The sequence below is a fragment of the Acomys minous genome, assembly GCF_964271855.1.
Source record: "Acomys minous genome assembly, chromosome: 10".
In the NCBI taxonomy this organism is placed as follows: domain Eukaryota; kingdom Metazoa; phylum Chordata; class Mammalia; order Rodentia; family Muridae; genus Acomys; species Acomys minous.
Window position 1 is genome coordinate 17,451,663 of NC_140491.1, and position 24,345 is coordinate 17,476,007.

At 46.8% G+C, this 24,345-nt stretch overlaps 1 protein-coding gene across 8 annotated transcripts in view; it reads left to right on the plus strand.

Moving 5' to 3' along the window:
- The first annotated feature begins 249 nt into the window (after nucleotides 1-249).
- Nucleotides 250-24,345, plus strand: part of CCDC149 (coiled-coil domain containing 149) — an 88,257-nt gene continuing 64,161 nt past the window's right edge. For 2 of the 8 annotated variants that reach the window (XM_084797626.1, XM_084797628.1), the window contains exon 1: nucleotides 250-815. In XM_084797626.1, coding sequence (XP_084653752.1) covers nucleotides 768-815 — 48 coding nt within the window. In that variant the 5' untranslated portion in view covers nucleotides 250-767. Of the gene's footprint in view, nucleotides 816-19,892; nucleotides 20,183-24,345 lie in introns of those variants that run through there. The other 6 variants (XM_084797622.1, XM_084797627.1, XM_084797625.1 and 3 more) reach the window with 5 other exon arrangements.

Sequence of the window (24,345 nt, forward strand, 5' to 3'; positions counted from 1 at the left end):
TTGCAAAATGTTGTTTCCTTGAAGGCAACCACCATCTCTCACTCTTACAATCTTTCTGCCTCCTCTTCTGCACAGACCCCTGAAACAGCACAATCGTGAACGCCTCTCTTAACTCATGCTAAGTCCCACCATCGAGTTTTGTTGGCCCTATTCAGAATTTAAAGTTTTATTGCCAGGTTTTGCATTTGCGTTCTAAATACTACATCTGATGCTTAAAAAAAAAAAAAGCAAATGTTGGTTGTTGTGCCTATTACGTGCCAAGATTGTTCCAAACTTCCTGGGGAAAAATAAAGGCACTTCCTTTGAGCTTCAGTTCCACGGGTGGAGGTCTGACTAGGCAGGGGATGGCTGGATGCGGGCGAGTATGGCTTCTCAGCGTGGGGGGTGACACCCACCTGTTCGCCAGCCTCCCTCCCTCACCGTAGGCCTGGAATGGTCCGGTCTGAGGTTGTGTGCGGGCTCACATGAGGGTTCCCTTCCCTAGGAGACATAGCTGGTGGCTTGGGGTCCCCGGGGCGCGGTGGCGGGCGCCAGCTCTAGGCTACAGCAGGGCAGTGGTTGGGGCCCGGCTCCTCCTCCCTTTCCTCCGCGGAGGCTGACGTGGAGGCAGCGGCGCGGGCGGCGGCGGCGGCGGCGGCAGCGGCGCGGAGGCTCCGAGGTTCCCGGCCCGCTCGGGGCTGCGCAGGGCCAGGGTGGCGGCGGTGACAGGAGCCAGAGAAGGAGAAGGGAGGCGTCTGTGTAGCCGGCCGGCATACGCAGGAGGGGACATGGACGGCGATCGGACAGAGAGCGACTGGCAGGGGCTGGTGAGCGAGGTGAGGCCGGGGCACCGGGCCGGCCTCCGCAGCGGGTCCGCAAGCCCCGCGAGGCCGGGTACTAGGTCCAAGGCAGAACCTGTAGGTGCACAGTCCATCCCGTACTTTCGGGCCTGCGGGGACGCCGCGGTCTCACGCACCATCTGGTGCCAGGCTTTGGGGAGGGGCCTTGCTCCCGCCAGTGTTTGGCCTAGGATTGGAGAGACTGAGAAGCCCTAGGATCCGGGAGGGGAAGGAGCCAAGCCCCACCTGCCTGCCTAGTCACCACTGTTTTGGAGGCGAGCGATTGGATGATTCCCGGTGCTGAAAAGGTGACGCCTGGGGGACCATCCGGGGCCCTTGGGTAACAACTGGGCAGATGGCATGACTTGGAGCAGTGGCTTAGGTGGAAAAGTTTGGCATCCTTGCAACGGTTGGCTGGTGCATTCACCTACTCCGTTTGTTAAGCTCCCGTTTCGTTTCCTGCACCCACTTGTGTGTGTTTTTCTCAAAGGAAAATGAGACAGGTACAGAGGTGATTTGACCAGTGTAAATAGACAGCACCACGCCCTCTCCAGCGAAGGTGTCAGGAACACTCCCAGGAGTAAGCTTTCAGACTCTTAGGTCTCTTTAATCTACCCAGAGTTTGTTGCCTCTAGACACAGGCTGCTGGCTTCTCCAGGTGAGAGGGATGGTGATGCCTCCCTTCCTCCAAGCAAGCTACCCTCACCTCCACCATCTGTGTGGATGGGTCCTCCATTTATCAAGCCCGGTGTGTGTAGAGCAGTGAACTCCACCCCTCAGAGCCTATGCCCTGGTTTAGTTCCTTTGAGCACTGGTCTAGCACTGGAAAGGTCGAACGATACAGTCGGGTGATACATTACGCCGCAGCCCATCTCTCCTCCATCTGTCAGGCTTTATGTCAACGGATAGATCCACTGGGCCCATCTAGAACCATCCATTGCAGTAAAGGAGGCTGGAGGTGGCCTCTCCAATGGAGATCCAGTGCTGGGCTCTCATTTAGAAGGTACATTACTCCTTGTTGCAGTTGATGCGCATTGAGAGTGCTTTTAACAAGCCAAGCACCTGGCCGTGGGGATGCACACCTGTGATGCCAGCTTTTGGCAGAGGTAGAGGCAGGAGGATGAGGAGTTCAAGGCCATCCTCTGCTACATAAAGCTCTGTGTAAGGCCCCATCTTCCTCCCCCAAATGAATAAACAATAAATGAGAAGTGAGCTACACTCTTCGCGGATCAGAATTCAGTGGTCACCAATTCAGAAGACAGTTCAGCACCTCCCGCCTTCAAAGAACACATGAGGTTCACTGGTGTCGTCTGGGAAGAAGTCCACACAATAAGCAGTAAAACAAAACAAAACAAAAAACAAAAACAAAAAGTACTGAGAAAACGAGTGTAATCAAAGCTAAGTTGTACCAGGTGTCCCTCGAGGGTGCCTCCCAGTGGCAGGTGCTTATTTTATACTGACCACATTACATGGTAGTGGTGTCCTAGGCGGACACTGGCTTTCCAGTGCCTGCACTTTGAGCTCCATACACAAAGGGCAATCTGTAAATGTTGGCTGCATAAGTCCACACAGATCCTGAAATGGGTCTTTGAAAAATTGTCCCGATATCATAACATGCAAGAACCATGCGACTGTGTTACAAAAGTGCATAAAATTTTCATGTTTTAAGTTAAGTACATACTTTTGTATACATTCATAGCTATCATGGGCCTCATGCTATAGGATAATGGAATTTGCTTTTCACAGATGTACATTAAAAGCCCCTAGCGTGAGAATGAGCAGAAATCCATATTTCCCTTAGCTATGGAGGCTCATTTGTATAGTAGACAACAGTTTAGGTAGGAATCGCTTCTTAAACAGGGTGGGAATCAGGGCTCGGGCAGGCCAAGGAACATGCCGTAAGCCTCCCAGCTTGTAACTGGGGGAAACCTGACTTACTGCCTGGTCTGCCTGGGCCTGGGACCTTGCCTGGCATTATGAGGCAGTGCTTTACAGACTCTGTCTACATCTCTCATTAAATGTTATGTCTTCCAAGGCAGGGTACCATCTCTAATCCGTCTTTGAGTCTGGAGCAAATGGATCTGCTTTCTCAAAAGAAGGCCTACAGATCAGAGTCATTTTGGATGCCCACAAAAGGGCAAATTTCTAGGTCTCCAATTTACTGCCCTGGATGGAATTTTGCTCCCCAGACACCCACAGATATGTCTGAGTTTTGGCTCCTCCTAACTGTTCATATGATTTTATTTGGAAGTAGGGTCTTTGTAGGTAGTGTGGAGTTACAATGAGATCAACTTACATTTAGGATGGGCACTTAACCTAATGACTGGTGGCTTTATTTCAGAGGTGATACATGGGGAGACAGACACACAGAGGGAAAAAAAACATACGGAAACTGACAGCAATTAGAGTGGTGCCGCCACAAGCCAAGGGGTGCCCACTGGCACAGTGATTCTGGGTGTATGGCCTCCCTGACTGGGAGAGTAAGTTTTTGTTGTTTTAAGTCCCAGTTGGTGTCAATTTGTTACATCAGCCACAGGGAACAAATCCATCTGAGGCAGGACAGGGATGAGAGGAGTGTGCTGAGAGATGTGGCCCCAGGTCTGCCTTTCTTGAAATCCCAGATGGCAAGGAAACTACCAGTCGGTCCTCTTACTTAGACAGTGGGGTTCTCTGTGTGGGGACCAGGCCTGGTACCTAGCCAAGTTGGATTCAATGAAGTATGGCTGGTGGCATTAGCAAGAGATTTGGGGACCCCGAGGAGGCAGCTTGGACCAGGGCCAAATGAAGTTTGTAAGGGAAAACCATCTCTCTGCAGAAGGTCTGATTTCTGTCCCCCTTGGGTCCCTGTACCATTTCCCTTCCTGCCTGGAGCCTTAAGTTGTCTTTCAGTTGGTTTCCTCCACTGGTTTGGGCATGGTTTTCATTTAAAATGAGCCTACAGAGATCAAGCTTATTTCCCCACTTTTAGCATAACCGGTGGTGACAGCCAGAGACTCATACTCTGTGGGAGTGAAAGAATCATGGCTGATGCCCAGTGCCTGGGGAGGTGCAAATGTCCTCTCACTGCCATGTGTGGTGAGCTTTCGGCCTTAGAGAAACCACAAGAGCATCCGCACACTTAACCCGTGACTTGTATTAACCACTTTTATGTCTCTGTGACCAATTATTTGACTAAGATAACTTGAAAGAGAGAGGGCCTATTTTGGCTCACATTTCGGAGGGCTCAGTCTGTCATGTGAGGGAAGACATGGTGAAACAGAGCAGTTCTTGTATTGGCTAAAGAGCCAGAGAGAAGAGAATTCAGGCCCCTTGCTGGCTGTCTCTTCTCTTTCCCCTTTTACTAGTTCAGGGCCCTGGTAGGGGATTTGCACAGATTTGGGGTGAATCTTTGCCCTTCCACTATTCTTCCCTGGACATGTCCACAGCAGTGCTCCCACCAACCTTCCTGGCAATTCTCAACGCAGTCAAGCTGACAGTCATCTCTCAGCCTAATTATGGATTGAAATTTGGTTAATATGGGCGTGTTGTATACAGTGGTGGTAAGGCAGATGGAAGACAGCGAGCTCTCTATTTCAGCTCTAAGCCACTGCTCTTTGGTTTCGAGAAACTAAGCCAGTGTAGAGTTCTACTCTGTGGTCACTTAAGCTCAAGTTTTAGGTTTAGCTTAAACTTTTAGATGAATGCTTCTAGTTTTCGTGTTGGCTTAGACTCTGAAGAGATGAAGATACTTAGGGACAAGCCTTGGCTCCGCCTCTTGCTTGGTGCCAATGACCAAAACCTTGAGCTAAAATGGCTAAACCCAGAAGGAGTTTTATTGACGGATGCTGTGAATTAAATTGTGCCCTTCAGAATTTATGTCCAACCCTACTCCTCTATAGCTATGAGCATGGCTTTATTCTGAAGTAGAGTCTGTACTGATGTAACAGAGTCAGTATGTGCGCTTACTGCATAGACCCTAACCCAATGCCTAGTGTTTCTGTAAGGAGAGGGACCTATGGACACAGAGATACACAGAGGTGGGATATGGTGAAGAGACAGGGGAAAGATGGGCAGCTGGTGAGCTCGCATGAGTTTGGGGTTAGCGTCAAGTGGAGGAACACTGAGGCTTGTCAGCTACCACTGGAAGCCAGTCAGGGCAATAATGGGCCTTCGCTTAGGGATATATATTGGGGAACACAGATCTGTTGACACCTTCATTTGGATTTCTAGCCTCCAGGGCTATGAGAGAGTTGATTTCTGCTGGTGTGTCACACTTGGTGTGTGGCAGTATTACAGTAAGCCCTACCTAACATGTCCAGTAACTCTGGTTTTTTGAGGTGTTGGATTTGGCATACAAAAGATTTTTTTCTTCCTCCATATCAGGCCTGCTTATTTCCTGGATTTAGTCAGCCTGCCATTTTCTCAAGTTCAAGTCCAGAGAGGAAGTCAAGACACTTCCTATAAAATCCCAGGATACTCCAAACACCTTTAAGCTCTCTCTCTCTCTCTCTCTCTCTCTCTCTCTCTCTCTCTCTCTCTCTCTCTCTCTGTTCCAGGCTAGCCTTGCATGCATGGTGATCCTCTTGCTTTCCCTTCCCCTCTAGTTCTGGGATTATAGACATAAGCCATCATGCCTGGCTTTCAAACGCCTTTAGAGGTCACCCTCCTGTCTTGTTGGGCTTGCTTAGCAATGTAGCAATCTGGTGGTTTTAGGCCTGATTTGTACACAGAGCTCTGCTGAGGCCCCATGGGCTGAGAACAGGGATCAAAGAGATCCCCAAATAAAACTAGGGCCTAAGCAAAGAAAGGAAGAGCTGTCATGCAATTTCTATGAGCTTCCTTGTTTTCTTTCTCTCATCCTTAAGAGGCCAATAAAAATACTCATTTCTCCACCCCCCCACCCCCCACCCCCCACCCCCACACCCCCACCCCATCTATCTTGGAACTCTATTTATTCACTAGGCTCACCTTAACCTCTGCTTCCTGAGTGCCGAGATTAAAGGTGTGCACCACCATGTGTGGCTACCTTAGGTGTTGTGAAGCTAAACCCTACGAATGCCTGCTTCGATTGAACCTTGTACTTGGCAGATGAATTTAGAAAAAAATGAGCATAAACTCTAGGACGGCAACTTTGGTGAGCACAAAACATGGGTCCAAGGAACTTCACTGTCTAAGAAAAATGGATGTATCTGTTAAAACCCCAAAATACCTACTCTCTAAATGTAATGTTTTAAATAAGATAGACATCAATGTGTATTTCATGTTATAGCGCTGCAGTCCAGGGGGGCCTAAGCTCTGCTCAATGAATCAGTTCAGGACCCAGGTTCCTTCCATCTTGTTGCTCTGCTGTGATTTAGGACATGGCCATCAGCTGGGTGGTTGAACCCAGATGCTGCTACTTTTATGTCCCAGCTCATAGGAAGGGAAAAGAGGGAGAGGGCACAGGGGCCTTTCTTGAGTGAGGCATAGATGGAGAGCTTTTTGTATCATTTTTGGTCACAAACTCAGGTTTGAGCATTGTCACATGGCCACTATTGACTGAAAGGACAGAAAGAAAATATAATCTTTAGCTAGATATACACAACTTATATTTGGAAAGATTATACTAAAAAGTAGAGTGTCTATGGATGTGGAAAGAAAAATCTTCAAAGAAAGGTAGATAAGTTGAATTTTATCAAAATTAAAAATTATTTGACTATGAAATACTGTTTGATAAATGCAAAACAAGCTATGGGGTGGGAGAACTTATATGCAGGATACATATCTCATATCCAGAATATATAAACAATTCTTATAATTAAATAAGACATTCATTTTCCAAATGGGCAAAGTTAAGTAGATGCTGCTCTGAAGAAGAGATAGGGGCTGCAAGTAAGCACCTGCACAGATGTTCAGCATCATCAGTCACTAGGGAAATGGAAATTGGAGCCACAGGGAGAAACCACACACTCCCTATTAGAATGGAAAAACAGCTAACAAACTAATAATGAAATGACAGAATGCAGAGCCACCAGAAGTCTCCATTGTTGGAAGGAACAGACTGTGGTAGTCACTTCCATAAATAGTGTGTGTGTGTGTGTGTGTGTGTGTGTGTGAGAGAGAGAGAGAGAGAGAGAGAGAGAGAGAGAGAGAGAGAGAGAGAGAGAGAGAGAGAGAGAGAGAGAGAGAGAGAGAGAGAGAGAGAGAGAGAGAGAGAGAGAGAGAGAGAGAGGAGAGAGAGAGTCTGTATGTTAGTGTATATGTGTGTGATGTGAGTGTGTATGTGTCTATGTGTGTGATGTGTGTGCATGTTTATGTGTGTGTCAGAGTCTGTATGTTAGTGTATATGTGTGTGATGTGAGTGTGTATGTGTCTATGTGTGTGATGTGTGTGCATGTTTATGTGTGTGTCAGAGTCTGTATGTTAATGTATATGTGTGTATGTGATATGTGTCTATGTGTGTGATGTGTGTGCATGTTTATGTGTGTGTCAGAGTCTGTATGTTAATGTATATGTGTGCATGTGATATGTGTCTGTGTGTGTGATGTGTGTATGTACATGTGAATGTGTATGTCAGTGTCTGTATGTTAGTGTATATGTGTGTGATGTGAGTGTATGTGTGTGTCTCTCTGTGTGTGTGATATATGTGCATGCATCCCCATGTGCGCATGCCTGTGTAGGATATCCAGTGTCCTGCTCTATCACTATCTGCCCCATTCCCCCGAGACAGGGTCTGTTACTGACCCTAGAGCTAGGCTGGCAGCCAACAAGCCCCAGAGACCTTCTTGGCTCCTTCCCTCATTTGCTGGGATGAGTGTTGGGGTTCCACGCATATGCCACACCAACAGCTACCTATTTATGTGGGCTCTGAGGACTTGAACTCAGGTCCTCATGCTTGTGCAGCAGGTGTTCTTGTCCACTGTGCCACCTCTCTAGCCCTTCATAGATCCTCTAAGCACACTTTTATTAAGGTTTGGTTGATACATAAAACCCCACGCTTCTTTAGTGTGTGAACTTGATGGTTGGGACATGAATATCCACCCAGTGATGGTCATTACTGAGATGAAAGAATAAAGAAATTTCTGAAAAATCAAAAGTAAAGGGATAGAAAACCCCTGTGGCTTGCCAGAGTTTTGTAGTGATATGGAAGAGGAACTTGGGAGAACTTTCTGGCTTGGTGGACATTTCCTATGTGTTGGTTATGGGTCATGTGGGAGTGACTATAAGTTTATTAAAGCTTGTAGAACTTAAACTTTAAAAAGGTAGTTTTCCCTATGTAAATTACATGTAACTACTATAATAAATATATTTCTTTTTAAAGAGAAGGCGGTGGATATTCAAGACAGTCGTTGCTATCGACAGCTTTACTCTGTATCTTTATAGTTATTTAACTCAACAGCTTGTATCTAAACTAGCCTTGCATGCTCCCTCCCCAATCCTCACTCCACCCCCCCCCCAACACTCATCAGGCTAGGCTCAGCATTCCTTCTAAGAGACTATGGACCAAGTCCTACTTTGTACCCTGATTCTGCTCTACTGAGTAGGATATCCTTTTGTACTTTTGGGAGAGCTTGGTAGCCATTTGTACTTTAGCATCATGAGGGCAAGGCATTTAAAATGGAAAAGACCATTACTTTATTGCCTGGAGTTTGCTGGCCTTCCCTTCACTGGGACAGAGAGACAGAATGTCTGGTCACTTAAAAAGAGACAGACATACACAAGGCAGTGACTATAGGAAATAGAGATGACATAGGAGGACAGGCCTATCTTGTTAATGTTTTGAAGCATTCATTCCCATTGGCTGATGCTTTTGTTTAATAAAAGGACTATGTACGATAGTAATGAGCTGAACAGAGGAGCAGACTTAGAGGAAGTGGAATATGAACTCAATCCCTTCCCTTCTGCTCAGTGGTTCTCAGCCTTCCTAATGCCGCCACTCTTTAATACAGTTCCTTATGTTGTGGGGACCCCCCCCCACCATAAAATTACTTTTTATTTCTACTTCATAACTGTAACTTTTCTACTGTTATGAATTACAATGCAAATGTCTGTGTTTTCTGATGGTCTTAGGTGACCCCTATAAAAAGGTCATTCGACCCCCCAAAGGGGGTCACAACTTACGGGTCGAGAACCACCGCCTTAGTTAAAGAGGGCAAAGAATATCATGAGCAGAGATGGGTGTGAGCCTGAGCTGGCGTTTGTTCCCATAGGAAACATCCCAAGAGCGAGGTGAAACTATTAGGTTGAGAGACAGCATGGATGGCAGTTAGGTAGCCAGGGTAGATCAGATAACAGATGGATTCAGAGGCCAGACAGCAGGGTGTGTCCAGTGTAGCCAGAACAGAGAGGGTACCAGATGCTTGTTCAGCTAAAGTCCACATTGATGAAGAGTACTTGGGGTTAGGTTTGTTTCCACTGAACTTACTTGTCGCAGAGCCTCAGTCATCTGCAGGACATAGTGCCAGGCGGTGGGGATGTGCAAACAATGTTGTGACTCCAAGGAATCAGGGAGAGCCAGGTAAGGGTGAGTTGCCACTGATGCGATCTTTTCTGCCAGCAGCAACGTTCTTAGTTGGTTTTCGTGGTCTGGAGAAAGGTCTACTATTGACCAGACTTCTGGTTTTGAATGAATGAGTGAGTTTGTTAAGTATCCAGTAAGTAAAAGTAAAAGAACAAAATAGCAATTAGCCGATAGAAGCTGCAGATAGTAAAATATTAAGTCAAGAGTTTAGAACATTTAGCAGACTAGACTGGAGTAGCACAATTGAGTGAACAAAGGCGACACCATAAAATCTGGAGCTTACAAACATCGAACAGAAAATAGAGTGGGCAAGTCTCACTGAGTTCTCCCTCCAGAGTTCCCGGCCAAGCTGAATGTCCCCTCTGCTAGGCCTCCAAGTGAAAGAACAAATAGCTGCAGATGGAGATGACGTCATTAAACATCTACCAGGGTGGCCTCGGGGAAGCTGGGGCAATCAGCTAGAATTCCCAACCAGGAGTCTCAGGGGGCGGGGCCTCTTCATCCTCCCCATAGATGAGCTTTCCAAGGCTGAAACAGCAGTCCGTTTTATACATTATATAAGGGACAAACACTAGTAACCACAGTTGACATAGTTTACTGTGTTCTCAAGCACACAACATTTCCCTTCTCTCTGATACAGAGCTAGGGGTGAGTCTGACCCAGGACAAAGCGTTTAAGAAGACATTGATACAAATGTTCTTGGGGCGGGGGTAGGGGGGAGGGAGATAGGGAGATAGATAGATAGATAGATAGATAGATAGATAGATAGATAGATAGATAGAGAATACCCCCTTTCTGGACTCAGCTTCTCAGTGAACTTGAATAGCACATAACAACTTACCAATATAATGTACGTGGCAACAATGAATCCTAATTATTCTGTAGTTGTTTATTGCAACAATGAATCCTAATTATTCTATAGTTATCTGTCTCTCTACTATACCCCCCCCCAAATTTTTGAACTTCTTGGGACTAAGTAACTCTTAAGATTTTAATCTGTAACCTTAGAAACGCTTAGCACCAGACTTGTCCACTGTAGAGAAGTAAGAATAGACCATGTGAATGGGTCAATGCTTGAAAGAATGAAGAAATACGGAAAGGCAGAATTAGTGGGCGTTGAACACAATGGCGCTGAGAACCATTTCAAAGGGAGACCCCAGCAGGAGTCACAGCAAGCTGGATGGGGCAGATGGAATGGAGTGATGGCCTTTGAGGGGTTGTTTCGAGCATCATGGCACTGGGAATGACAGGAGGTGGGGGCGACAGAGCTTGGTAAGGAGAGAGTGTGTGTTCTATTTTGAACTTTGCATTGTTCAGCTTCCAGGGAGTGCTTGAACTCTTGTGAGGAGAGCGGAGTGCTCCCTGGGAATGCTTCTGATGAGCAGCTATCTTTGTAGTGGCAGGGCTAATTTCAGAGTAAGTTTATTAAAATTAGCATGTGGGGGGGGGGAATTGAGCGCAACTGCTATTTTTAACTAATAGGATTCATGTTCTCTCCTATGCGGAGAAATTCACATATGTACTTCTAAATTTGACAATTTCTTACTCTTATTATGTTGAAAAAATTTTAACTGAGTTTCACACTGAATAAAATACACTTGGCTGAAGATTGGAAGAGGGTTGTAGCGAGCCGCTGAATGAAAATGACCAGAGTAAATGATGTTTTGTACACACAGGCTCTTTCCCATCAACCGCACCAAACTGGGCCTGTTGCATTGACCGTGCTGTGGGGACACTTGGGCGATTGTCTATTCATCCACACAGAGCGCTGTTGATAGACCAAAGAAAAGATTCCATTCTAGCTTGGTGATACAATGAGTTTACTGGGGTTACTTCCAAGAGCGTGGGTGACTCAAAAGCACCTGTTTTACCCCAAAGGCCACCCTAGCCTGATGACAACTCATAGAAATCCATTTCCATGGAACTCCCTGTCCATCTTGTGGGCAGCTGCACTAAAGGGTCCCCTCTCGGCTAGCAATCTTTCACTGCTTACAGAACCACAGAGAGGGGCCTTTTGAGTGTTAGCACAATCTGAGATCTTGACTCTCCTAGACTTTCCAAGATTTCCCATATTTGTGAATTTTCCTCAATTTCCTACTTCCCTGTAGGAAGGGCTGTTTCAGTTTGGAATTAATTGCTACACACTGCCACTTTGGGTACCTCTGCTCCTATCCTGGGGGGCGGGGCAGGGGGCTCAGACAAAATGGCATGTTAGGACTAAATGGTTCCCAGGGAACACAAACCATTATGGTTTGGAAAGGGAGTGTCACCCACCCAGGACTCATGTATCAAGAGTTTGATTTTCTCAGCTGGTGGACCTCATCACTGAGAGGAGGTTGGGCCATGGAGGCTCTGACGTAATCAATGAATGAATGCATGGATGCATTTACAATTTGATGTGTTGTTGAGAAGTGATGAAAACTAGGAGGAGGGGTTCACTTCGAGGAAGTAAGCCACTTGAGAGATGTAGTGGAAGGGTGTGTCTGGCTCCAGAGTGTTCCTCTTCCTTCTCTGCTTCCTGGCTGCTACGAGGTGAGCAACTGCACTGTACCATGCTCCTCCTGCACGATGTTTCTGCCTTGACACAGGGCCCAGCCAACCATACATTGAAATCAAGGACCCATCGTGTTTTAAGTAGTTTATGTCAGGCAATTTGTCATGGTAATGAAAGGCTGATTGATACACAAACCTTTGGTTGATTTTTTCCCCCTATTTTATGTTACCTCATTTAATCTACTGTTTCTCTTATTTATCTTACTGCAATAGATATTCTCATTTTGCTTGGATACCAGATCTTCTTCAAGTCAGTCTATATTCTATACAAATCACCAGTTAAGCCACTTCAAAAACAAAACGTAAAGCAGGTGGTATAAATGTTCTCTTACATGGAAATCTTCAGTGGCGCCCCTTTATCTGGTATTGACACATCATCTAGCTTGATTGCTTCATAAATTGGCTGCTTTAGCCAAATAGATCCTACATACATTGTGGCTCTCCTCTCCTTATACACTGACCTCATAGAGGTTAGACTCTTGTGTGCCTGGTCAGAGCCTTTTTTTGGTTCTTTGTTCTAGGCTGGAAATGTACTCCCAAGCCAGCATGGTGGTGCGCGCCTTTAATCCCAACACTCCTGAGGCAGAAGCAGGTGAATCTCTGTGAGTTCGAGGCCAGCTTTGTCTACAAAGAGAGTCCAGGATAGCTAGGGCTCTGTGTAACAGAGAAACCCTGTTTTGAAAAACAAACAAACAAAGACACAAACAAAAGAAAATGCATTCCCTTCTGTGGTGGTTTGGATCAGAATTGCCCCATAGGATCATATATTTGAATGCTTAGTCACCAGGTGGGGGCATTATTTGAAAAGGATTAAGACTTGTGGCCTTGTTGGAGGAAGTGTGTCACTAGGGGTAGGCTTTGAGGTTCCAAAAGCCCATGCCAAATGCAGAGTGAGTCAGTCTGTCAGTCTGTTTGCCTTTCGGTCTGTGTCTGTCTCTGTGTCTGTGTCTGTGTCTGTCTCTGTGTCTGTGTCGGTCTCTGTGTCTGTGACTCTGTCTGTCTCCGTGTCTGTGTCTGTCTGTCTGTCTGTCTCTCTCTCTCTGTCTATGATCAGGATGTAGCTCTCAGTCACTGCTCCAGTATCTGCCTGCAGGCTGCCATATTTCCTGCCATGATGATAATGGACTAAACCTCTGAAACTGTAAGCAAGCTTTCAAACTGTTAGTGCTTTCTTTTATGAGAGTTGTGTTGGTCATGGTGTCTCTTCACAGCGACAGAGCACTGACTAAAATGCCTCCTAAAATCATCATGATTATTGAAGTTGAAGCCAGCACTTTTTAATCCTCCTTACATATCTTACCTGAGCTATTCTGTCAGCACTTGCCTGAGCCTGAGTGAGAACTGAACCCCCTCCTGTGTGCCCGTGTGTGTGTGTGTGTGTGTGTGTGTGTGTGTGTGTGTGTGCGCGCGCGCGTGCATACACTTTCTCCTGTAATGTTAGTGAGCTCTTTAGAGATGGGACATGACTGCTTACAGAGAGCCAGTAGGCAGTTTTAGAATGCTGACACTTTTTGAGGTGACTCCTTGGGGGCACAAGCTGAGGCAAGACCCTGCCAGGACTGACCCATTTTGAACCATTTGATTTCATGTCCTCATTTGTGAAAAATGAACCGTGAACGCCCCTGCCCACCTGCCTGCCCACAGTTTGCTTAGTGGCAGCCACACAGGGAGAGCTCAGCAATGTGGGATGGATTCCCCCAGATGTACGTGGTGGGAATGGAGGTGCGCCCACACAGTGTTAGTGGGACAGGCTGGGTCACAGGTAAAGGTCACCCTTCAGTGCACTACTGGGCACGCTGTGGTGCAAAGCCTTTGGGGTGTCCACTGGTGACCGAGGATGAGATTCTGACCAAGGTATGCATTGTGACAAGTGCTTTGTAGGGAGGGGGAGAGGTCAGTTTAGCAGCAGGGGAAGGAGGAAGGTTCTGGGTGGAGCTGGCTTCTGGGGGCAGGAAGGATGGACAGGATTTCAGCATGTGGGGTGTGTTGCTGTATAAAAATACCCTAGCAGAACTTAAAAGGGAAGAAGGAAGGAAGGAAGGAAGGAAGGAAGGAAGGAAGGAAGGGTGGGTCTTTTTTGGCTCACAGTTCCAGTGTAGTCCATCATGTGGGGCAGGAGCTTGAAGCTGCTGGTCACATTGCACCCCCAGCCCGGAAACAGAGATGAACCCCCTGTTCAGCTAGCTTCCCTTCTTATGCAGTCTAAGGCCCAAGCACAGGGAGTGATGCTGTCCTCCTCTTGGGTGAGTCTTCCGATTTATAGAGCATCAGCATACCCTCGACTATCCCTCAAAGGCACGCCTGCCCGGAGGCTAACCTGTGCTAAATAATCCTGACCCTTGCCATCCAGGTGATTCTAAGCCCTGCTAAGTTGGCAGTATTAACCACCGTGTGGAGATACAGAGGAAGGGAGCTCTAGGCAGAGGGGAGGGAGATGGAGGAAGCACTGAGCCAGCAGAGCAAAGAGCTCATCTGGCTTCAGGTGGGCACACTCAGACTCTGAGTGCCCTGGTGGTGGTGAGACGGTACCGGGGGTGGTGGGTGCAGCCTTTCACCCTGGAGTGAAATGTCATCTGAGCAGAAGAAGCTGCCTTAGGAGATGACTGCTCTGCCAGGCGTGGCTGATGGGGACCAAGGCTGACAGGGACAAGGGCTAGGCAGACACAGGAGCCCATCTGCTCCTGTGCCTGAGCCTCGCTCACATGTCCCTTCTGTCCATTTGAATCTACCAAATGGCCCTAGTGTGGTTCCCACTGTCCTGGCCAGCTGCCTGGTTCAGTCTGCCTTGCTCACCTAAGCCATCAAGGTCGGCTGCTCGGTTGCCACCTGGATTTGGGGTAAATCTTCTCATGTTTTGGACAACTTATTTTCTCAGGACTCCTCTAAAGAGGGAGAAAGTACCTGCCTGGTGCCTCTCAGGAAAGACAACAAAGTGAAAGGATGTCTAAGAGTCTGTTTCCAAGCCCCACTCCCCTTTAGAATGCTAATCTCTGTCGGGCTGTAGGAAAATCCTTCCCCAGGGCATCAGAGATGCCTCTGCAAATGGAGGTGATGTGTCAGCTGCAGCTGTCAACACGATGCCATTGAAAATTCATGCTGATGGGGCACAGATTGACATGCCTGCTTGCTCTGCCATCTGTAAATCCACAATGAAGGCATATTGGAGGTGGTTGGGTGGGGTGGGGGGGACTCCCCTTTTACTAGCCAGTTCCAATTTGCTATAATTGGCTCCAGCCTAATGTGTATGCTGGGGTCGGCCTGTAACCTTCTCTCCCTCCCTCCCTCCCTCCCTCCTTCCCTCCCTCCCTCCCTCCCTCCTTCCTTCCCTTCCTTTCCACATTTCCTAGACCTTGCAGTGTGCTTGTTTGCTGCTCTGTCCATTCCGTTCCAGGCAACTTCCAGTCTACACCCTCTTCTGAGAATCTCTTAACTTCCAGCTTCACGCCGCTGTCACTCTTTCCTTGAGCGTGATCTCATTGCAAGAGCACATGGTTCTGCCTCCCTCCACTTCAGCCCCCTTTTTCTGATTTCCTGCTTTGCTGAGTAGAGTCAAGTTTTGTGCTTAGGAAAAAAGACACGGTGCTTGTTCACAGAGAACTAGCAGTAACCCCCTTCCATGGCCCAGCCATGACTGCCAGCTCAAGTGCCCATAGGTAGAATGCTGACTGTAACTTACCCTTGTTCAAAGAATCTCCCTAGTTCCTATTGGCTCTCACTTTGGCCCAAACTTTGCTGTCATTTAAAGCATTTCTTACTTTGATCTAAACCAAATGGACCAACTCTGTATTGCATTTCTCTTTTCCTACGTCCCGCACTCCCGGCAAGCAGAACCATTTCTAGCTCTATGCAAAGACTGGTTCTCCACACCTGACCTTTCCGCAGCCTGTCCCTCTGCCCAGAGCTCTTGCACACTGCTTTTGTCCTTACTTGTGTTTCGAGGCTCAGCCTTCAGTGCCTTGGGCCACGGCTAAAGGTGTCTTCTTGCCTGCCATCCTTAAGCATCCATTTAGCCAAACTCACTCTGGCCAAGTGTCCCTGTGGCAGCCCTGGTCTTCAAGTCTGGAGATGGCTCCAGGTGAGGATGGCTCCATTGGGTCCCTCACAGAGTCCACAGTGGACAAACTCAGAGATGACAGTCTGCATGGTTTGTCATTAACACTTGAATAGAAAAACTACTGAATCAAAATAAGGCCATCATATATTTGTGTGAGACCAGGATCGTCTGGTTTCTCCCCCCTCCAAGTCGTCTTCTACTCATTTTTATCCCACAGAGCTTGTGACTTTTCCAACTACAGATTGTGATCTCTCAGAGGCAGTAAGTCAAATCACCTTATAATAAGCTCTCGGGATTTATGAGTTTACTATATGTCACTTCCTTCCTCCCCATTTCTTTCCCTTCATTCTTTCCTTGTAGGAGTTTCACTGTATCAGAGATATTGCTAGAAAAAAGCAGGCAGAGGCTGAGAAATAATTTGGTTCTAAAGAGCTATTTTTATAATGGGGTCTGACCTGCCCCTGAGTGTTCACCAAGCTTTTCTTTTGCTCTTAACTGGAATTAGCTTGCTCCAAAAATCATTTACCACCTAGGCTTAACTCTTGTGCAATGAAGTCCCACAATTTAAAAAAAAAAATATATATTTATTTTAGTTTCTGTTTTCCAGTGTGTGTGTGTGTGTGTGTGTGTGTGTGCGTGCATGCCTGGGGAGGATAAGAGAAGATATCAGATCCCACTGGAGCTGGAGTTACAGATGGTTATGAGCCACATGATCTGATTGCTGGGATTGAACTTGGGTCCTCTAGAAAAGCAGCACATGCTCCTAACTGCTGATTAGTCCCCATCACACAATGTCATTGGTCACTGTGGTCATCTTCTCATCATGCAAAGTATTAACAGATTAATTCCTTATATCTGTTTTTTTCTCCAGCTAATATTTAGAGGCATTAACTATGTCTTAGGTACTTTGCCAAAAATCAGAGCACACAAACCTAACCTTGGTGGTTAGACTGAGCAGGCAGCATGTTACAGAGGAACAACTGGGAATTCTGAATGTTTATGAAGTACCTGGAAATACAGAGCCTTTCTTGTGATTACTCAGCAAGAACTGGGAGCTGAGAGCCTTGTGGCAACCTCAAATCACGTTTTCCCATGAAACCAGGGGTTTATGCTGGAAGCCTTGTGTTCAAGTTCTTCTATACCCACTTTCAGACCTCTGGAAAATATTTTTCCTCGTGTTGACTCCCATCTCATTTAGACCTAACCTTCTTAAACTTGAACTACAAAGTAAGACTTTAGGATTTGCTTAACGATTCGTGCCTGGAGTTCACATAGGCTGGAAACAGCAACAATGGGGTCAGAAGCCCTGTAGTTGAGATTGCATCCTAAAGGGGGCATCAAAACACCTTCTCTACTGGTATAGGCTGGAGGCAGGTATACCAGATGACCTAATAATACTCAGGTTTACTTCCCCACTTTGGGTTTGCCTCTCTTTGGCCAAGCAGAGTGTCCTCAGGCAACATGGAAGGCTTGGCCATAATGTCCTAGATTTTTGAATGAGAAAGGATTTGAGAAGAAAAGTGAGTGGCTAAGGCTATTATATAGACATGATAAATAGCTTAGGCAATGATGGGTTTTAGCTTTAATATTGAGTAATATAAATTTCCTGTACACTTCAAATTTAGAAAATATGGATATGTTTAAGAAGTGGGAAAAAAATCTTTAATTTACCCAGACTTGACTGCTGTTAGCATATGTGTGATCTCTTATTTCTCATGAAAAATGAGTTGGTAGTGTATGCTGTTTTATTTTTGTATCTATACAGAGACTAACCTGAAGGCAGTCAAAGCACACATTTCATGTGGAAAGATCAATGCATTTTTAAAAATACGTCTTCGCCCATTTGCCATGCATTTACCATTCTATTTGGCAGCATGAACCTAGGAGATCAGGGCCTAAAAGTGAGGTGGACTAAAGTCTCACACAACATCCAACTTTATTCAGAGCATCAGACAATTTATACTCTGAGGGTTAAGAAGAGTCACCTGAGTAAAGTATGCAACCACAGGGACAAGTCATGAGTGGCAAAAGCGTGTTTCTCCATAAGAGGCACATGAATAACAACAGCTGAAGTAAACACACTCCTATCCACTGCACCTGGAAGGAGCAAGAAAGTACTTTCCAAGAACAGTCCTGTGCTGTGAGGAAACTGAGGTCACAAGACTCTTGTCTTGTTTTCTTGGAGTTTTCTCACAGGCATTCGGAATTCTCCCACGAGACTATTCTTGGCCTGAGTTCTGACAGCCATGCTGAGATAAAAATCCAGAGCATTCCAAGCTCTCTCTAAAAGGTTTCTTATGCCCTTCCTTACGCAGCATGTCCCACTTCCACACCTTCCAGAGGTCACCACTGTTCTGTTTTGTCACCATATATTTTTATTGCTTGTTCTTTTTCCTTCCTACTCAGGGCTGACTCATGAATTTGTCATTAGTACCATCACTCATAATGGTAGTGCAGGATTGCATGGCATTAATAAACCGTACATTTGTTAGACTTTCAGCTTATGTCTTAGGAATGTTGCACTGTTTCCCACTGTCTGAGTGGCCTGGTGTTTGACACCAGAGGCTCTGGAGCAGGCTTCAGGGGCGGTGAGGTGAGATTTCTCTGTGTGAAATTGGGCTGAGGGTGGGGGCAGGGCATTGGCTTATGCCTTGCATGGATCACTCTTTAAGCACACAATGGGTTTTATGGAACATCCTGGCGCTAGTCCTTGCAATATCCTCGTACAATAATTACATGGGGGTGTTTACAGGAGAGCAAGTTCTAGGACGCCTGCTCTTCCCAATTGTTAACTTTTTCATAGAGATTCCTGGAAGAGGGAGCAAGAAACATGGCTCAGAGGATGCTCTTCCAGAGGACCTGGGTTCAATTTCCAGTATACATATAGTGGCTCATAACCATCTATAACTCCACTTCTAAGGGATTCAATGCCCTCTTCCGGTCTCCATGAGCACCAGACACACAAGTGTGCACAGACACACAAGTAAGCTAAACACTCTTACACATAAAGTAATTTTTAAAACAAACAAAAATATTGCTTTTAAAACACACAAAAAAGAAGTTTCTGAAAGAGGCAGCCATGGTGGTACTTGTATCTCCTTCGTGCTGTCTGTCTTGTGTCACGAGTGATAGCTGCAGTTACCATGAGCATGTGACTGTCATCCACAGTTGCCAATAACTGAGAAGTGAGTGGACAGGAGGGAACGTGTGCGTAGTGGAGGAGTTGGGATTTGAACCCTAGTCTTTTTTGTTTCTGGAGCTTGTGTTTCCCACTCTGCCAGAGCCTCAGGGAATGTGTGAATGAATACACCAAGGAGAATTATGCCTTCAATTTATTTTATTTTTATTTGATTTTAATTTATGTGTACGCTTGGGTATCTGTGTATGCATCTTGTGTTTTCAGAGGCCTGTGAGGTCTCTCAGCCTCTATGTTTAACTCTCCATTAGATACAGTCCGATCATTGAATCAGCAGCCCGTTTGATATTTCTATCTTTGCTGATCCTGATGACATAGAATTTCTTCTGATGGAGAAATGTGTAAATGTGTAAATATGTAAATCTTGATGCTCCCTGCCTCAGTGACATCCAGAATGCAAAGTCTGGGATGCTTTTGTCAAATGTCAGGTCATTAGACTATACTTGCTATTTGGATTTATGGCAATGACCAAGGTGACGATGGGGATAAACAGATTGTTGGAGGAAAACAAAATTGTGCCTAGCGTTGGTTTGAGTTCCACTGATGGTTTGGAGCCAGTGAGAATTTTCCATTTTCCTGAAAAGCCACCCATGGGGACCCTTTGATAACATAACCAACCCCTGTGCATGGTCGGTGGCCAGAGAAAAGGATCGATTTCCAGTAACAAGTCTTTACACTTTGGCTTGTCCTCTGAAACCTCTCAAGGTTTGACTCCTCACCCCGCATCCCAGAATGAGTCTCCACCTGAATTTTTTTTTTCTTTGCTGTGGGCTGGTTCTGAACTGACAGCTCTTGTTGAGGAAAATTTCTCCCTAATCAGTCATGCCTGGAGACGGTGGATAGAAAATAAGCACGATGAAGATGAAGCGCGAGAGCAAATTAGCAATGCTCTGGAAGAGATGAGTGGGGCGCAGAGCGAGGAGGGAGCAAACAGCTCCCCGCCTCAGGCGGCGGCTGGGGACACCTTCATCCTGTAGGCGGAAATTCAGGGCCCAAGTGGCCCTTTAGGGATGTCTATGAGGTTCTCATCCAGAGAAAACGACTGTAATGATCACGATTGGTTGGAATCCTGGCAGATGGTGGTAAGAGCTCTACTTACTTGGGTAATTAAAGCGGTAAGGATTTGCATGGTTGATTTGAAGGATCTCGAGGCTGCGGATGCCCGCGTGTGGTGTGGGGCAGACTGCGATGGAGCACCTCCTTGCTTTAGAGGATGTGCACCTGGCGCCAGTACGAGTGGATGGGGGCGGTGGGGGGGGGGGGGAGGCTGATCCCACACAGGCTCTGTCTCCAGGGTCCTGGTCCACTCACGGGACTGTTCAGCCCAGCAGGAGATACAGAAAGTTGGAGTATGTTGTCAAGCCTAAGGAAGGGAGATTGTTTTCTTTCTTTCAGTGGCTTGGACACAATTCTCTTGATTACCGTGATGATAGAATGTGTGTGTGCTGTTGGGAGTTGTGGATGTGACTCAGGTGCTAAAGCGCCCTTTGCCTATTTAGCAAGTGGAAATCGGCAGCTGGATCCCCAGCACTATCACGGGAAAACGGTTGCTGGCGTTAGAATTTCAGTATTTTATTTTAGGTGAACTGTTCATGGGATCCTTGTGACCCTCCTGTGTGTGTGAGATGGGATGGTTGTGGTCCAAGAGCGAGGGGCCAGGCCTGCGTTCAAATCTCACTTTTACCCCCTGGAAAAGCTGTAATGTTTTGCTAGTGTTCTAGGTTCCTTAAAAACAAACCCTTTGCAGCCTCCCACACCTGCCTTCCTCTGTAGAAGGGATAGTAGTCCTCTTGGCATGGAGATGTTGATCAATGATGGATGCATGCAAGGGGCTATGTCATATGTGGGTACCAGTCTCCAGAGTGATGAAGACCATATGTACTATGTGCATGAGGGAAAAGCCTCAAGCGCTGGGTTAGAGAGCAGCTCCTTGTGCTTTCTGGGTAGGTGATGGCTATGAAGCCCATGCGGTGTCCCCAAATCTGGAATACAACTTGGCAGCATCGAATGACGCCTTCATGTTGGTTCATTCTCAGTTCTTTTTGTTGACAGCAGCCTGGGAGGCAGATCGAGTCCCTGAAGGGACCATATCTCAGCTCTCTCAGGAAGTGCAAACTTCCTTTCTGAAGTAGAAAACACACAGCCCTGGGTTCCCTCTGGCTCGTTCTGTTGGGAGCAGGTCTGAGAAGTTAGGAACTGATACGGTTTTCAAAAGGGCATTTTAATCCTAACAGCAGAAGTGTTAGGGCCCTTATAACTATCCATTCATTGCTGTCTGTCTGTCTGTCTATCTATCTATCTATCTATCTATCTATCTATCTATCTACTAGCCATATACTGTACCACTGAGCTACATTCCAGCCCTCCAACCCTGTCTGGAAAAATAAAGTCTTTATGTTGCCTGAGTTCTTCCTCAGGCGCCTGTGCCACTCAGCTTCCCAGGTGCTGGCGTTACAAGCACACAGCACCACCCTTGTCCTGGGGTCTTTTTGCGATCTCTTTCCCATCCCTGGGGGAAGCTGGCCCACTGTAGTTTCCCAGCTTTTGAAGTCGGATGACTACCATGTGCCACCGGCTCTGTTGCCTTTTTGATGTTGCTCAGTTCCAAAGGGCTGAATTGAATCTTTCTCCTATGTGGAGACAGCCAGAAAATTCCTTCTTCTGGTCTCTGTGTGACTGTCATATAATATAGTACGTAAGGGTCCATGCACAGGCTGCCTCTGAGTCCGGTGTGCCCTAGGTGCCCCACCCAGCCACCTGGATGAGGATGGGAGAGCCTCCGCTGGCTGCCTGGGTGACTGCAGTGCTGTGTCCTGACCGTTTGATCCAGTGGAACAAACTGGAGCTGCACATCCCACTGGCAGGCAGCATCTTGGGCCCCAGGCAAGGTCGGATTATCCTCAAACTGGTGTGACAGCAGCATCAGTCTAGGGAAACAGTGAGTTTGACAAAACTGTGCTATATTCGGCAAAGGAGGAGGGATGTCCTGGCTCACTGTGGGTAGCAGAAGATGAGAGCAGCCTCCTTCCCCGGGCATTCCTACTCATCCTTTACAGGCCCAAAGGCAGTGGGGGTGGGGTGGGAGGGAGGGGGGAGGGGAGCACTGGTAGAAGTGTGGCGTCTGAGGTGGTAGGAGGGGAGAGAAGCAGTAAGAGAAGGGTTGAAGCAGATCCGCAGGTACACCTCATTATTCATCACTCCATTTACCCAAGGCTGTCGGGGAACTTCACATACCCCCCAGCTACTGAGGTACGCATAATAAACTCTTCCAATTACTTGAGGTCTCACTTAACTGAAATCCCAGCACGGTCCCCCGGGGGCGTTCAAAGAATCAAAGTTTGCCTGTCGAAAGTAATCCTGAGAGGAGGGGCAAATGTGATGGTGAGTCTGAAGAAGATGGAGCATTTAAAAAAAAAAAAAAGAAGAAGAAGGCATCTTCCAGGATGGCTTCAGAATCGTTAAGCCACTGACTCAGGAATGCTGGACCATTAGCTAAAAGTTACTGAGGAGAGGCCAACACCAATATGGTAAAGAGCCCATGCTCTAGGAGATGCAGCCATGGGCGTAGGTGGGAAGGGAAGGCTTCAGGGAGGCTGGGATTCTGCAGGCAGGGACATCAGCAAAGGGTGAGACACTGTGGCTGCCCCACATGGTGTTTTACACTGGGTGCCAACTCATCTTTAAGAAGTTAAGGACAGGTACGGGTCTCTCTAAGGGACAGTCCTGAGTGCCCATTTGGCAAATCTGTAGGACTTAGAAGAATAAAGATGGGGAAGGAACTGTATGCCCATAGAAATAAAGGGAAGTACTTGTGTTAAGTACTGAAAGGTCAGAACACAAACCTCATTTTGATGACTGTAGGAATTCGCTCACCACTCTCTCCACACAGACTCTGTTGCTTGTAGAACTGGGCATCCCATTTCCCCCCTGGAATGTAAAAACCTTCATGAGTGAGGATCTAGGGTGTGAACTGGGCAGGCAGGGAATGCGGAAGAGGCCATGGCTGCCCAGACATCATGGGGCAGAGCCAAGCAGAGGTTTCAGAACCAAGAGGTGGCTTATTGGAGTTGGAAAAGGTGTGCAGATTAGTGAGTGCTGTTTCCTCGGTGCTTCTTGCTGGGTAGGAAGGAGGGGTTACTGAAGGGGATGGGGGCAGGGCACTAAAAACAGATTGGAAACTGGAGGGGAGCCTGGTGTGGTCAGTTTTCCATTCCAGTAGTAAATACCTAAGAGAATTATCCAGAGAAAGGGTGTTTTGACATTTTGAGGATTTGCATCTGTGGCCAGTTGGCCCCATTGCTTTTGAGCTTTAGGATGAGGCAGCCCATGAAGGTGGTGAGTGTGTTAGAACAAAGCTACTCATCCCATGACCAGGACTCAAAAGAGAGGAGAGAGTCTTGCCCCCACAACTGTTCCTTCAAACGGCTCACTGCCATAACCCAAGACCTCCCACAAGGCCCTGCCTCTTAGATTAGAACGCCTACCCCTCTAATACTGCTATGCCATGTAGGAAGCCTTTGTTACATGAGCCCTAGGCAGGTATTTAATATACAAACTCCAGCTCTAGGTAAGAAAGCCCCTCTAAGCAGGGTGAGTTTGCAAGTAACAAACTTTTATTGTCCCTTGGTCATGTGCTTTATCCTTTCTCTGTGATGCCTTCTTGTGGGTAGCAAGCATGCCTTGCACAGCACAGGAAGGCCGGCTTGATTTCTTTACTAAAACCCACTAAGGACCAGGAGTTACTAGTTGGTAGGAAGGGTCACTTGGCAGACGTACTCCCCTGACACTGAGCAACCCCCTCTCTCTTGGCAGCAGTTAGCCGGTCGTAAAGCTGTCCAGATCCTAATGTAGTATGTCAGATAGTCATTTAATTATTACGGTCTTCCTTGTAGCAATTATGATTTGCTTTATTGCAGATAACAGGAAATGGGGAGATAAAGGCTGTTCAATGGCCCAAACGGTGGGATTGGGTTCTTAGGGTGAAGAGTACCCAACTACCTTTACTTGTGGGCATGAATTAACACCACCATGAGTTACAAGCTCAGCTTCAAAGAAGTAATTGAAATGCAATTCAGAAGAAATCTATTTTTGAGTGGATAGTAAAAATATTTCACGATATCTAGTATACATGCCAGGAACGGGGCATGTTTTATGGAGTTCATTCTATTCACATTTCATAGATTGCCTGGACTGCTTGGTGTGTAGCATTTTCCTTTCTCCAGCTGGTAGGTATGTAAGTACCTGC